Genomic DNA, 13,022 nt, shown 5'->3' with positions numbered 1-13,022 from the left:
CTGTATATCACTGATCTTGTCCCCAGACCTGATGAGAACTGAAGGCAGCTATTTTTAATGGCTTCATTTTGACCCTTTACATCTTGCTTTTGGAGGTTGGTGACCAGGAGGGGTCACTCCTGTCAACAGCAGCATTTTGGATTAATCAGCAAGCCAGCAGGTTTTGTGGCAGTTGAGGTAATGGTCAAGAAATTGTGCAGTAAAAACAAGAAACTCCTGAGTACATGGATGTAGGGATTGCCCCAGACAGAGCCTGCTGGTTCAGCAGATTGTGAGCTGGATTATTTAGTGGTTCCACACAGGAGAGAGGAATCTGGCTGCTCTCAAGGCTGGAAGCAAATTTGAAAGTTGAGCTGCTCTTTCATCCCCACAGATGGCTCCTGCTACCATGGGCAGGGGCACTGGCTGAGCACCAAGGGGAAGTGTGAGTTGCCAGTGCACCTGCTGTGGACAGGGGCCAGCACCACGGGGACAGCTGCTTTTATCAGCTCTGAAATCAGTGTTTGAGCTGGATCTGCCTGTGCAGTCTCCTTGCTAAGTCAACGTGCTGAGACTGAAGCGATGCGAGGTCCTGCCTGATGGTAGCAATTAGTGAGTGTGTCAGGATAAATCAGATTCAGTGTGAGTGACTTATTCTCCATTTTCACAAAAAATTTGAATTTTCACAAAAGAATTGTGAGACTTATAATGGCATTTGACAAGTTAGAAGGGAGTGAGAGCCTGCTATTTCTTTTTTAGATGCAGTAGCCAATGCACTTTAGAGTCTTGTCTCTGCTCAGAATAATGTGTCTTGCTCTTTGAGCGAGAGCAAATACCCATAAGTTATCTCTGGGTTTTTTAGAAAGTGAAAAAGATTTAAAAGTTTTCCAGAAGGCATAGAAAGCTCATAGCAATTCTCAGAGGAAGTGTTTGGAAGGTGAAGGAAATATCAATTCAAATGCATATCTTCCACCTCCCCAGAGAGTGTCTTAGTCCTGAGCAGTTGTTAAGCAATTAATGTTTAGTGTAAAACAAAAAAAAATAAATTACAAGCAATCTCTACAGCTGAGACCTTGTTGAATTGGGTTTGAGGTCAGGCCTGCTTCCTAATGCAAGACTGCTAGTTAGGAAAGGTTGCTTTTAAAAATGTTTGACTGGGGCTGTGCTTAGTCTCTTCTTGAAAGAGGGGAAGAACCCAATGCCTTATGATTGTGAAAAGCTTCCCACTCCTGGCTTGTACATTCCAGAAATTATCCAGGAGACATTTGGTCACTGAGATGATGTGTCACTATAGGACATGAAAAAACACAAGCTCACACCGCTGTTCTCAAGGTGAAGAAAAAGAAGGGAAGTTTATTTTCTGACTCAAACATTTATAGTTTTCTAAAAGTGACAGCAGATTGGAGGGTGACAGTGACACTTCTCTAATGACACTAGTCAAACTAACAGTTTATCAACTCTCTCCTCTTCTATAAAAGAATACAAAATAATGAGTTATTTACAGAAAGTGTATGAAAAAGCTCACTACAAGAATGTCAACATCAGAAAGCTTAGAAAATCTTAAAAAACTAAAGTGACAATGATGGCTTTGGAATCCACCACTTTAGACACATGGTGCATTTGGTCAGTGCTGGTCCTCAGGTCTGGTTGGTTTCACCATGACTTTATTTATATATTTGAATAAAAGGAGATTGTCCAGCTAGGACTTTAAGCCTTCCAGCTGGGATAAGGCTCTGTGCAGGGATTGCCTGCTCAGAGTGAAACTCATGCGCCAAGACACGTCTCCTTTCTGAGAGCTCTGCCTTTGTCCTTGGCCGTGTGCTGCTGAGTCCAGCCAGAGCCCAATCAGTCCCATGGTGAGAGGTGGCTTCCTTGCCAGAAGCTTAGGTGCAGGTGTGCACACAGGGAGCTGCAGCTGCCAAAAAAACCATGGGTTTGTGTGCTTTAGGAGTCCAGAGCCACGGGGAGCAAACAGAGGTCTTTGTGCTCTAAAATGCTGGCTTGCAAACAGCGCTCATCTTCATCTGTGAACTGATGAATTTACCCACTGCTGGGAGTCAGCAGGCTCTGAAGTGCCTTATGATTGCTCTTCCCAAAGCACAACTGAGCCCTGTCCAGTTCTGGAAGGCAGCTGGCCATTCTGTGGGACAGAGAGGGCTAGAAGCAGAATGGCTCAGAAGAAAGAGCACTGGTGGTCTTCTGCTCCATTCCACAATAAAAATTGTATTTTATTTATATTGTAAAACTGTCTAAATAGTGTGTGATGTGGATGAAGTCCACTCAGCCTTTGCACTGGCTTAGTCCTGTGATGGAAGGGAAATTGTGGGCAGGAAAAGCATCTGTGGGTCCTGGTTAGCTATGAGTGCTCTCAAAATGCTCATGCACCTGGTGAGCTAATCCACAGCAGTATTTTAGAGGTGAAAGGCTTCTGGGAGAAGAAACAGGGACATGTTTTTAGCCTTGTTTATATCTGGTGTTACTTCTCATGCCTGAGGAAAGCCAATGTGTGCCCGGCACAACTGTTCATTGAGTCAGCAGTCCTGTTTCAATGTTTGGCAGCAACTATCAGCCTCAGGGCATTCAGCAAATTCTGGGCTGTGAGGAGCTTTTCAGACCTTAGATCAGAATTGGCTCTCCATTCCTCTGCCACTGGTGTGAGCAGGAAGCCTGAAGTGGAATGCTTCTGGAAGTGTTTATGCCTATGGGAATCAGGCAGCAGCTCAGTCAGGCATGGATTGATTTTTTTTTTCCAAAATTTTCTCTCTTCCCCCTTTTCCAGATAGTATAAAGTCCACGTCTATCTTGATGATAGGATCGTTTTAGCAGCTAGTGGGCCATGGGAAAAGCCAATGCCCTCTTGGTTCTTGTCTGTTAGCTGTGCTTGCAGGTATTGCTGCCACACCATTATTACTATTTATTATGCTAGTATTTTCTCCTTTGCTTTTATTAAATGGTGTTTTCTGCTTGCAGTTTGCTGAATGGTTTGTTGGCCTTGGTTTTGTTCATATAATAACTCCTGCTTTCTTGCCAGCACCAGCTTCTGTGCCCGGGGTAATGACTTTTGGCTGTTGAAAAGGTGTCCATTAGATTACAGGATATCTCAGGCTAAATTTCCTGCATGTGCAATCCAACAGTCTGTTCCATGCTGCAGATCAGTTTTCCAATTCTGTTCATTTTCATCAGAGAAGAGATGAACCTAGGCTCAGCTTTAATATATCTGGGTTTTCACCCTCTATATATTAGGACTATTTCCACATGTGCTGGAGTTTTGTGGGAAACCTAAATGCTGATTTGGAAAGAAGCAGTCTACATGCAGGAGACTTCATAAAGCTTTATGTCCCACAGTGTTTGTTCTCCCAGTTGAATTACCTGGGCAGTGTGAAACCCCTGTGTAGATCCACAAATGTTTAAAAGAAATTTTAATTATTTTTTTAAGTGTGACTTTTTACTTATGGCTGTTCCAGGATGGGCAGGATAAAAAGCAATCCATGCTTATGGAGAAGGCATGGAGAATATTTTGGTCGCCACAAGCGTGCACTGGATTAAAATCTGCAGCTGAAAACAGGAAGAATTTACATCTCTGAAACTGGTGCCTGTGTGTACTGCAGTGTTATGTCCCTGCAGCATTTCTGTCCTGTTACCAAGAACCATACAACCAGAGGCATCATTATTCTAAAATCCTGTAACGTGCCCCATTATTTTGTTTTCAACACCTCTGTGCTCTGCTGCTGGACGCAGCCACTTGCTGTTTTTGCATCAGTAGTAAATGGGGACGAGTTGTTCAGAGGGAAGGAGCATTGCCAGCTCCCCTTGCTTGTGGGGGCCTGAATACATGTATTGTTATAACAGCAATAAGAATACAACAACTGAAATGTAGTGAGAGTTCCATGTATTGGATAAGTGGGTCCCAGCTATTCTAAATGAGTCACAGCTGCCAAGTCCTTAGTTGGGCAGCAGCTGTGGCTCGTAAAGATGGCTGGGATAAAAGGGGTGAGAAGCCATGAAGAACTGTGCTGCAGAGAACAGCTACGTGGCAGAGCACCAGCGAGAAGGTGTGGACTCTTTAAGACTATAATAACAACAAGATAACAACACCTGCTCGCCCTGCCTGCCTTCCCACGGAGCAGTGATGTTATGGCTCCCTCCATAACATCACTGTTATGTGCCCGCAGCACTCCTGATCCATCCTCTCCATCTCTGCCTGCTCTCCCTGCCGCTGACTGAAGCCTGGTTTTTAGTGATTCTGCTGTTCCCAGAACTCAGCAGGCTGAAGGGGGGTGGAAGGGAGATAAACACAAGGGTTCAACATCCAGACAAACACAGCAGAGCACGCACAATAAACACATCCACCCCCAAATGCAAACACGCGGGCAGGGATTCCTTCCCCGAGGCTCACGGCAGAGCAGGCTCAGGCAGGAGGGCATCGAAATGAGGTGAGTGCTGTCACCTCCATCCAGCTCCTCTGGCCACTTGATTTTGTGCAGGGTCCAGAAGGCGTGGGCATGAGGCTCATCCTGTTTAGCTGTTACTACAGTGACCCCGCTGATCCCTCCCAGTTGCTTTCATTGCTGTTGGCCATGAAGGTTTCAGCTAGAACTGATCTGGTATCGATACAGGCAACAAGGATGTGTGGCTTTTGGGGTATGATCCAAGATAATTCTCACTCTTTCTCAGGTCATTTCTTGTCCCTTTGACACAGGCTGTTTGTTTTGCTGGCTGTGCTCTGTAGTGGAGTAAGGAGCAGCATTGTGCCACAAAAAATGTATGGAAGGATCACATCCCCAAACTTCCCAAAGGTCTACCCAAATCACAAGGAGAAAATATGGAATATTACTGTCCCCAAAGGATATTCTGTTCGCATTTACTTCACCCATTTCGACCTGGAGCTGTCCTACCTGTGTGAATATGATTATGTGAAGGTATGTGTGGGATGGGGTAACATGTAGCAGGTGCAGCTGTTAAAAACTCTGTTTATGGGATCCTGGGCACATGCAGAATCAACATAACTCTTTGTCAGCTCTTGATTTTAGTCTACTTATAAAGCTCAGGCTCGGCTGGTTTCTAAATTATGTGTTTATTGAGGCCCACGGGACCAGGAAGCAGATGTGGTTATCACATTGGAACGTCTGAAACGTGAGATGCTTTTGCTCAGAAAATTCTGATGCTATTCTGTGGTGAAGCAAAAGGTGTGAAATTTTGCCCGAAAAAATATTTGAGTGTTTTGCTATTTTACAGAGTTTTAAATTAACAAGTAATGCTTGACACAGGTCATAATGGGAGAGCATAAAATGAAAGTGAGAGTCTAAACAAGACACTGTCAGTTCATCTGAGCAGTCACTGTGGTGTGTTTGCTGGCTAATGTGAGAAGTAGCCTCAGGAAGAGGAACAATAAAAAAAAAAACCAAACAAAACCCAATAAAAATAATAGTAAAAAAAAAATTTAAAAACAACAGATGCTGCCTTGGGGAAGAGTTTGGGTGAGCAGCAGCATCCCTGAAAGATGTGTGTGCTCTGGTCCAGGCGTCCTGTCATTGATCTGAGGCCACGCCACCTCTCCACTCCTTTTGTTGTTTGCATGGGCCTGATGTGCAATAAGGAAGGAGCTGAGTGTGCAAACCCAGCTTTTCATCTGATTGAACCAAACCAGGCAGCCTTGTTCCCACTGAGAAAAATCTCATTTCCACACTTTTATATGGCAAGTTGCTCCCATTCCCCAAATGTCTGTTGTTCTTCATGTACTTTCCCTTGTGTAGGACAGAATATTCATTTCTGGTGGTTGTGTGGTACACAGCTCCCTCTTTACCATGCCCAACATAAACTCCATGTATCAGAACATTTCTCTTGTGTTAAAGATAAATGAAGAGCTGGAACTCTAATCTGTGCATCATAGAGCAAGTGAGTTACTTGCTTAAGGACACCTTTTTCTATGCATCTGAATTTGTCAGTGTGCAAAACATTTTTACCCCAGTTGTCTCTGGCTTTACCCAGATCTGATTGTCACTGGGAGTGCCAAGTTAATGAGAGTATTATAAACAAAGCATGGCTGGCATCAGAGGTTCATGAGGATCTCTGAAAGGAGAACGGGAGACAAAATTATGGTCTTAAGTCACAGAGAACAGAGGAAATCCACTCTTACCTGGCCTTGGATGTGGACTGACCTCCAGAAGAACCTTTTGAGAGCATCCAAGCTTCCTTTCTCACACTGTTAAACACATGTTTTTCCAGCCCTGGCAGCAGGTTGGGAAGATCAATGATCTGTGCTCACCTGCTGGGTTTTTCTGCCTGTTTTGCAGCTGAGCTCTGGTGGGAAGACCTTGGCCACGCTGTGTGGAAGGGGCAGCACAGACACCGAGGAGGCTCTGGGTAACAGGACGTACATCTCTGCTGATAACCACCTCACGGTGGTGTTCCGGTCTGATTACTCCAACGAGAAACCATTCACGGGCTTTGAGGCCTTCTATGCTGCTGAAGGTGAGAGACTGGCCCCACTGCAGATGGAGGAGCCAGGGCTGCTGTGGGGTTGGCAATGCCCTGTGCTCTCAGTGCCTGGGGCTGCTGGTGTGAGGCAGGAGAAGCAAGGGGGTCTCATCGTGCAGAAGCAGATGCAGAGGGGCACAGTGACCAATGACCAAGCTCACGAAACAAAGGGTGGCTGAGATTGAGGGAACGTTGTGTTGAAGTCTATGGTTTGCCTGATTCTGTGCTTTGCCCATTAGATATCGACGAGTGCAAGCAGCTGTTGGACACCAAACCCCTCTGCAGCCATCACTGCCACAACTACATGGGGGGCTACTATTGCAGCTGCAGGGTTGGCTACACACTGCACCAAAACAAGAGGACGTGTACAGGTGAGCTCCTTCTAGACCAGGAGATGCTCCCCTATCTACAACATCTACTTAAATCCAGTCCTGACAATAATATCAGTGAAAGCTGTGGGGTGTCATTTTCATTTTTAGTACTCCCTGTGTGCCTGGTGCAGCTGGGAGGAGGTTCACAGAGTCAGCCAGGGCTGTGGACCAGCAGACGAGCAGCTCTGCACTGACCATTGGTGTGTGCACATTTATGCTCCCCTCCTTGAAAAGACCTCTTGTTGTGTTGCACTGAGTTTCTAGCAGAGGGAGATCCTCAGCAATAGTGATGGGCTGAGCCACCTTGACAGTGAAGACATTGGGCATTGCTGATGTGCCAAAGGTCTCTGCAGATCTTCATGAGCTGAGGGCAAAAGCTGCCCCTGTGTCTTCTGGACTCCTGTTTGAGCTGGCTGATATTGACAGGCTCTTTTTCTCCTTTGTTTTCCAGCAGAAGATATTTAAGCTTCTCCTCACTTAGGCGGAGATGGAGACAGATGTGCTGGGAAGAGCTGGTTTTCCTCCTGGCTGCAGTCCAGGAAGGAAACCTGTTGCAGTCTGCCCAAGGGCTGAAGGCTTCTCTTGCTCCATGACTTGTCCATGTGGCTCCTTGCCTTTCAGACTCGCCTGCTGCAGTAAATAAAGAGGCTGTTGCCTGTTGAAAGCCAAATGCAGCCTCTGGGACATTCATTTTCTGAGGTTCACACGTGTCACTTGGGAAAAAGGAAGGTAGATCAGACAGGAACTGGTAAGAGACAAGCCATTGTGAAAGGGCCCTGAGCATCAGAGCTACCTGAAGACTCTTGAATTTCTTATCTAGCTCTTGTTGCTCAACCTTATATAGTTCTTAAACTGCAAGAAGAGCAGAACCACATCACACCTTTGTTTCCTAATGCTCCTTTTAGATATGCTCTTAAGAGAACTCCAGCATTCCAGCTGATCATTACAGACCAGCTTGGATCCAGGCATATGATTTTATTTTTTGGAAAAATTTTCCTAACTTGTCAAGAGTTTAAAGTTATACATTGAGGCAGCAGATGTCCTGGGCTGATCCTGTGAGTGCAGCCAGGCTGTGGCAGGTCACTGCTCCCCTTAGGTGAGAGAACATTATCAGGAGTCAGTCATGGTTTTTTGCTTTAATTCTCAGCAGTTGAAGATTGTGTCCAGTTAGAGAAAACGTGTGCTTTCTGTCACTATAGGACACCAAAGAACACAAGCACACACTACTGTTCTCAAGGTGAGGAAAAAGGGAAGTTTATTTCCTGACTCTAACATTAATAGTTTTCTAAAAGTGACGGCAGATTAAAAAGTGGCAGTGACACTTCTCTAATGACATGAGTCAAACTAACAGTCTATCAACTCTCTCCTCTTCCATAAAAGAGTGCAAAACAATGAGTTATTTGCAGAAAGCATGTAAGAAAGTTCACTACAAGAATGTCAACATTAGAAAGCTTAGAAAATCTTAAAAAAAACAGAGTGACAGTTTTCTCCCAGCAGTCTTGAGCAGTAAGTAAAATACTCCGACTCTGCTGCGGTCTGGAGCATCACCCCGTGGTCAGAGCGCTCCGGTGCAGGCTCCGGGTTGTGTGTAAGGGAATCCTGTAAACCCCGTGTCCTGGGTTCACCATATGATGCTTTTATCCCCCAATAGTCTCGCTTTGTTTATGCTGAATAATAAGTTTTGCACCTTGTTGCAGGGGGTGAAGGGGGGAGAGAAGAAGCACACAGTTTTTTCAGACGCTGCTCCCACTCCTCCACATTCCTGCTCCTGGACTGTGTTGTCTGCAGATAGACAGACAGCAAGACAGAGCTTTTTTTTTTGTTTTTAGTTAGTTCAGATAGCTGAAGCAAAGGAGTTCCCTGGACTGTGGTTTTTTCCCCCTTTTCTTTAGACCTCTTAAAACCTGCTCTGGACTGAACACCCAGGAAAGCACCGGCAGCTGCACCTGTGGCCGAGCCTGGCCGGTGACATTTCCAGCACTGAGGGACTGATCAGAGACTGAGTGAGCTCAGCTGCAACCCGAGGATGGGGTTTTCTCAGCTTGTCATCTCTTTTAGAGCAGCAGGAAGTTTTATTGTGTAATATTAAGTTTTATTGTTTAATAAACAGTTTTTTTCCACTTTTCTCCAAAGAAGTATTTTCTCCCAGACCAGTTAGAAGGAGAAGCCGATTAAATTTGCTTTCCTACCAGAGCCCCTTTAAAGATTCTCTCCCAGATTTGCTCTAAACCAGAATAAGTGCAACTCGTTTGACTTAATTTCTCGTGCATTAAACACGGAGGTGCCCTTTCTTGTTACCAATTTCCATCATTCCCATACTGTAATTAGGTGTGTTTGGTGGATTTGGCAGCAAGTGTCCTTTGATATGCTCCCCAAAGAATTGCTCCTGTCTGTGCATGCTGGTGTGTACATCTGCCCTTGCTGATGCCCTGGACGCTGCTACTTAGAGATTTGCTTCTAATTATGTTGGAGGAAAATAACAATTTTACAACATATTCACGTGATCTGTGGTGAGAATTTTTAGTGTTCTTTCATTATAGACCTCTCCAGGGAAGTTCAAACAGTAATACGTGGACATTCCTGCTGAATGCAGTGTTTCAGACTTATTTCTTAGTAACTGAACTGAGCTTTCTCAGCAGGCAGTTTTGGAAGATACTCCAGACTGTGTATGCTTAGAGAATTTTAAAATCACAGTTGAGGTGATTGTGGTTTGGGGAGGCTCAGGCTTACCTCAGCAGTTACTTCATAGTCTGTCTGAATTGATGCACATATTCAGTTTATGTAGAAACACAGAATAACTGAACTAATGTGAGTTAATTTAAGTGTTTAACAGCGCAGAGGAATGCTAAAAAACCTGAAAATGTTAAGATAACCTCACAGTGTGACTGTAATTTCTATTATTGATCATAGCTTTGTTAAATCATTACTGTTGAACAGGCCTTGGCCATGCCTAAGGCTGCCTACTGCAGAGTAATGCCCAGAACTCAGTGCAGTTCTCCATGAGGAGAGTAAAAAGCCAAATGTTCCTGTATTCCAGATCTCTTTGGAAAACACAGTTTCATAATTAACTAAATTGTTGCTTTTAAACTGATTGGCATTTTTTCTGACAGGAAGATTGAACCATGCTACAGCAGGATTTGTTAGAGGAAAAGAATCCCCTCGCTGCTGAGTACAGGGTTGTGGATTGTATTTTGTTTTTTAATGCCTGAACTGCTAAATTCATTACTCTGTAAAATTAGTCAAGATCCAAGACTGAGTTTTGGGAGAAACATTGTACAGTGTAATAGCATAATTATGCCTCTTATCTTTTAGATTAGAATATCCATATATTCCAATTACCCTAATTTACATTCAGAACAAATGCACTTCCTCCTCTGTGCCCAAATTCCTCAGCAATGCTGTCTCTCTTGATTACAGAACTTTTCCAAGGGATGCAATACTAATGAAAATTGTATTCTAAATCAAATATTCATTTGCAAGCAATTTTTCCATTCCAGAACAATCCAGGAATTACATTTAGAATCATTAACTTAATTTAATCCATATGAGCACAATAATTCAGTATTTAGATCTCAAACTGTTAAACAGCTTTTGCTGCCATTGCTGTTTTGCACATTGTGGAGTGAGTTCCTGCAGAAAGGGAAGAGGAGCCTGGAGAGCTTCCCTGATAAGTGGTGTTATCTACAGGGCAAGAAAAGTTAGAAGGTGGCTCAGCTGTGGGTGGCAGTGAGGTTCTAACAGCTGCTTACCATACAGCTGATCAAAAAATCCCATCTTTGAGGGGTAAATTGGGAATTTTGAGGAAACACTATGAAGGTGGCCAGGGAGAAAGAAATCTAACTCATGAAGATTATAAAAATTATCTCATCCCCTTTGATAATGGTACTGGTTATAGTGGAGCAGGACATCTCAATCAGTACTAATCTTACACATATCATGCTGCAGATGAGGAAATGTCCCAGCAGCTGTTAGAACTCCTTCAACTGTACAGAGCTGCCATCTGCCTACAGCATGCTTTATTAATTTCTTTTAAATTGTGGATGCAATAGCCTGGTCAGAGAGAGAGAAAGCTAGATGAGCTTTCCATGAATTGGTCTGGGAAACTTTAGGGAGCTGGAGAGAAAGAATTCTCATCAATCTGCACCTGGTATTTGCAACAAGTTGTTTACTCCCAAGGGATGTCATCTTAATTAGCCAATGGTGACAGAATTTTAATTAAAGGCCCAATTAGGTCCACCTGTAGCAAACTAGAGTGTAAAAAGGAATGGGTTCTTAATAAAGTTAGATATAGCCCTCTGTGAATGCATGGATTTATCTGTGTCACTTCTGACTCAATGGTGACATTGAATAGTGCTGTGAATTCTTGTTTGAGTGCAGCTTCTGACTGAACACAGGTGCAGCGAGAGCCTGCAGAGCACCAACATCCCTTCACCCACCCCTCAGGTGGTGCACACCAGGTGTGCAGCACCAGCTCCTGGCTGTATGTGGGGGCATTTACCAGCCCTGCTGTCCCTGTGCCCCTACAGATCACTGCTGCTTGAGGAGTCCCAGCTTTCAGCTGGAAAAATGGTGTTTTTCTGAAGAACAAGCTTTCACATTCAGAGTTTCGGTCCAACAACAGATTCTTGGAGCTAATTAGCACTGTTAGAAAAACTTTTTTTTCTATATTGACCCCCCCTACAATAAACTTCCTCTTTCTTGCATCTTGGATTCCTTCATTAGCATTTCACTTTCTGAAGTAATGCAACTGAAAATGAAGTATCTCTAGAAAAAATTAAGACTCCAAACACTTCAGTATTTTCAGTGACAGTTTATTTACTCACTTATAAACATTAAAGTATGCAAAGCAGTTAAAATGTTACTGTAACTTGAAATTCTTGAAATGCTACTGTAACTTGAAAAGGAGATTTTGTTTGAAGGTGAAGGAAGGCTAAAATTATTAGCAAAGACTACTCAGTGCTGCCAACCAGCCTCTTAAACCTAAACCTGAGCAATTGAAACAGAATTAAAACCATGCTAATTACAAAAACTTACCATGAGGTTCCTTGCAGGGGGTCACAGTTAGTCTTTGGAGGTCCAAGAATACCATTTTAAAGTGTTACTCAGCAGAAGTAGCTGGTAATAGTGCAAGTGCTAAAATGCAAAATTCACAGATGGGACAGTTTGGAGATTATTCTGATTAAGGTGCAGAAAAAAAATGTAAGAAACTTTTTCAGTGGAATATGAACAAATGTGTGGGATTCCTTTCTCAGCCTGGGTGTTTAGAAACCCTCTTTAAACTAAGCACATTAAGGCACAACTGATTTTTTAATTCTGCAGGTGGAAAACTCAGTCATGCAGTTTTGTTTGCTGTTTAGATGCTCTGCTATTCACAAGCCTCAGTGGGAGAGAGTACTGAAGGTTCACTTGAAAATCCAATAGGTTAAAAACTGTGTAATTATCCATATTCAGACTATTCACAGCACAGTATTCTGGTGTATAGAAAAATACAGATCCAAGCTTCAGTGGGCTGCAACCCCAAGTACACAACACAATTCCTCAAGCTCATACCACAAGTGGAAATAACCTTCCACGAGTTTCTGCTCTAATGCCTTGCACTTTGTTAAGAAGCTGCCTCCTACGTGACACCTCTGCACCTGTCATAACTCACTTCAAACTTTAGCAGTCTGTGTATATTTACAGAGCTTTACTCATCTGGAAACTCTTTCCTGTGACTAGTTAACAGCACTCTTCTGGGCTGGAAGTGTGGCAGAAGCCTGTTTCCCATGAGTGGGCTGATCTAAAAACAAGTTAAAAGCATCCATCCCCAAAGATGATGTGGACAGAAATCCACCATGACAGCAACTCTGTTTCCCCCAACCCACTTCTGAAAAGGAACTTCCATTGCTAAAAGAACAAGTAAGGTTCCTTGGCACAGATGAAATCTGGAGGGAGCTGCTTACCAGTCTAGGTGCGGGCACCCCAAGGTGTGGGACCTGGATTTTAGATCTATGTCACTGCACAGTGCAAGGCTACAGTGGCTTAGAGGAGAGTGTCAGGTATCGATACGTGCTGAGCGGTGGCTCCTTTAGAACCTGCTTATCTGAAACAAACCGAGTGGCTGCAAAAAGCTTTACAGAAGTTCATCGCAAAAGGGTAAAATTAATTAACTGCTATGAATTCTTTGCATTCAGGGCTGCAAAACAAAGACACATA

The 13,022-nt window shown here is 43.7% G+C and overlaps 1 protein-coding gene across 2 annotated transcripts; it reads left to right on the top strand.

Annotated features, from left to right (window-relative positions):
- Window positions 1-4,310: 4,310 nt before the first annotated feature.
- MASP2 (MBL associated serine protease 2) lies at window positions 4,311-7,497 on the top strand. Of its 2 annotated transcripts, none has more exons than XM_063176843.1 (5): window positions 4,311-4,412; window positions 4,679-4,898; window positions 6,273-6,450; window positions 6,696-6,827; window positions 7,282-7,497. In XM_063176843.1, exons 1-5 carry the CDS (start codon window positions 4,336-4,338, stop codon window positions 7,290-7,292), a joined length of 618 nt encoding a protein of 205 aa, XP_063032913.1. In that variant the 5' UTR covers window positions 4,311-4,335; the 3' UTR covers window positions 7,293-7,497. The 2 variants fall into 2 exon arrangements, with proteins under 2 accessions (XP_063032913.1, XP_063032912.1); XM_063176842.1 differs by having other exon boundaries at window positions 7,279-7,497.
- Window positions 7,498-13,022: the final 5,525 nt, after the last annotated feature.

The sequence above is a fragment of the Melospiza melodia genome, chromosome 26 (genome assembly GCF_035770615.1).
Source record: "Melospiza melodia melodia isolate bMelMel2 chromosome 26, bMelMel2.pri, whole genome shotgun sequence".
Taxonomy (NCBI): domain Eukaryota; kingdom Metazoa; phylum Chordata; class Aves; order Passeriformes; family Passerellidae; genus Melospiza; species Melospiza melodia.
Note: the sequence above shows the minus strand (reverse complement) of the source record. Positions and strands in the feature narration are given on the sequence as shown.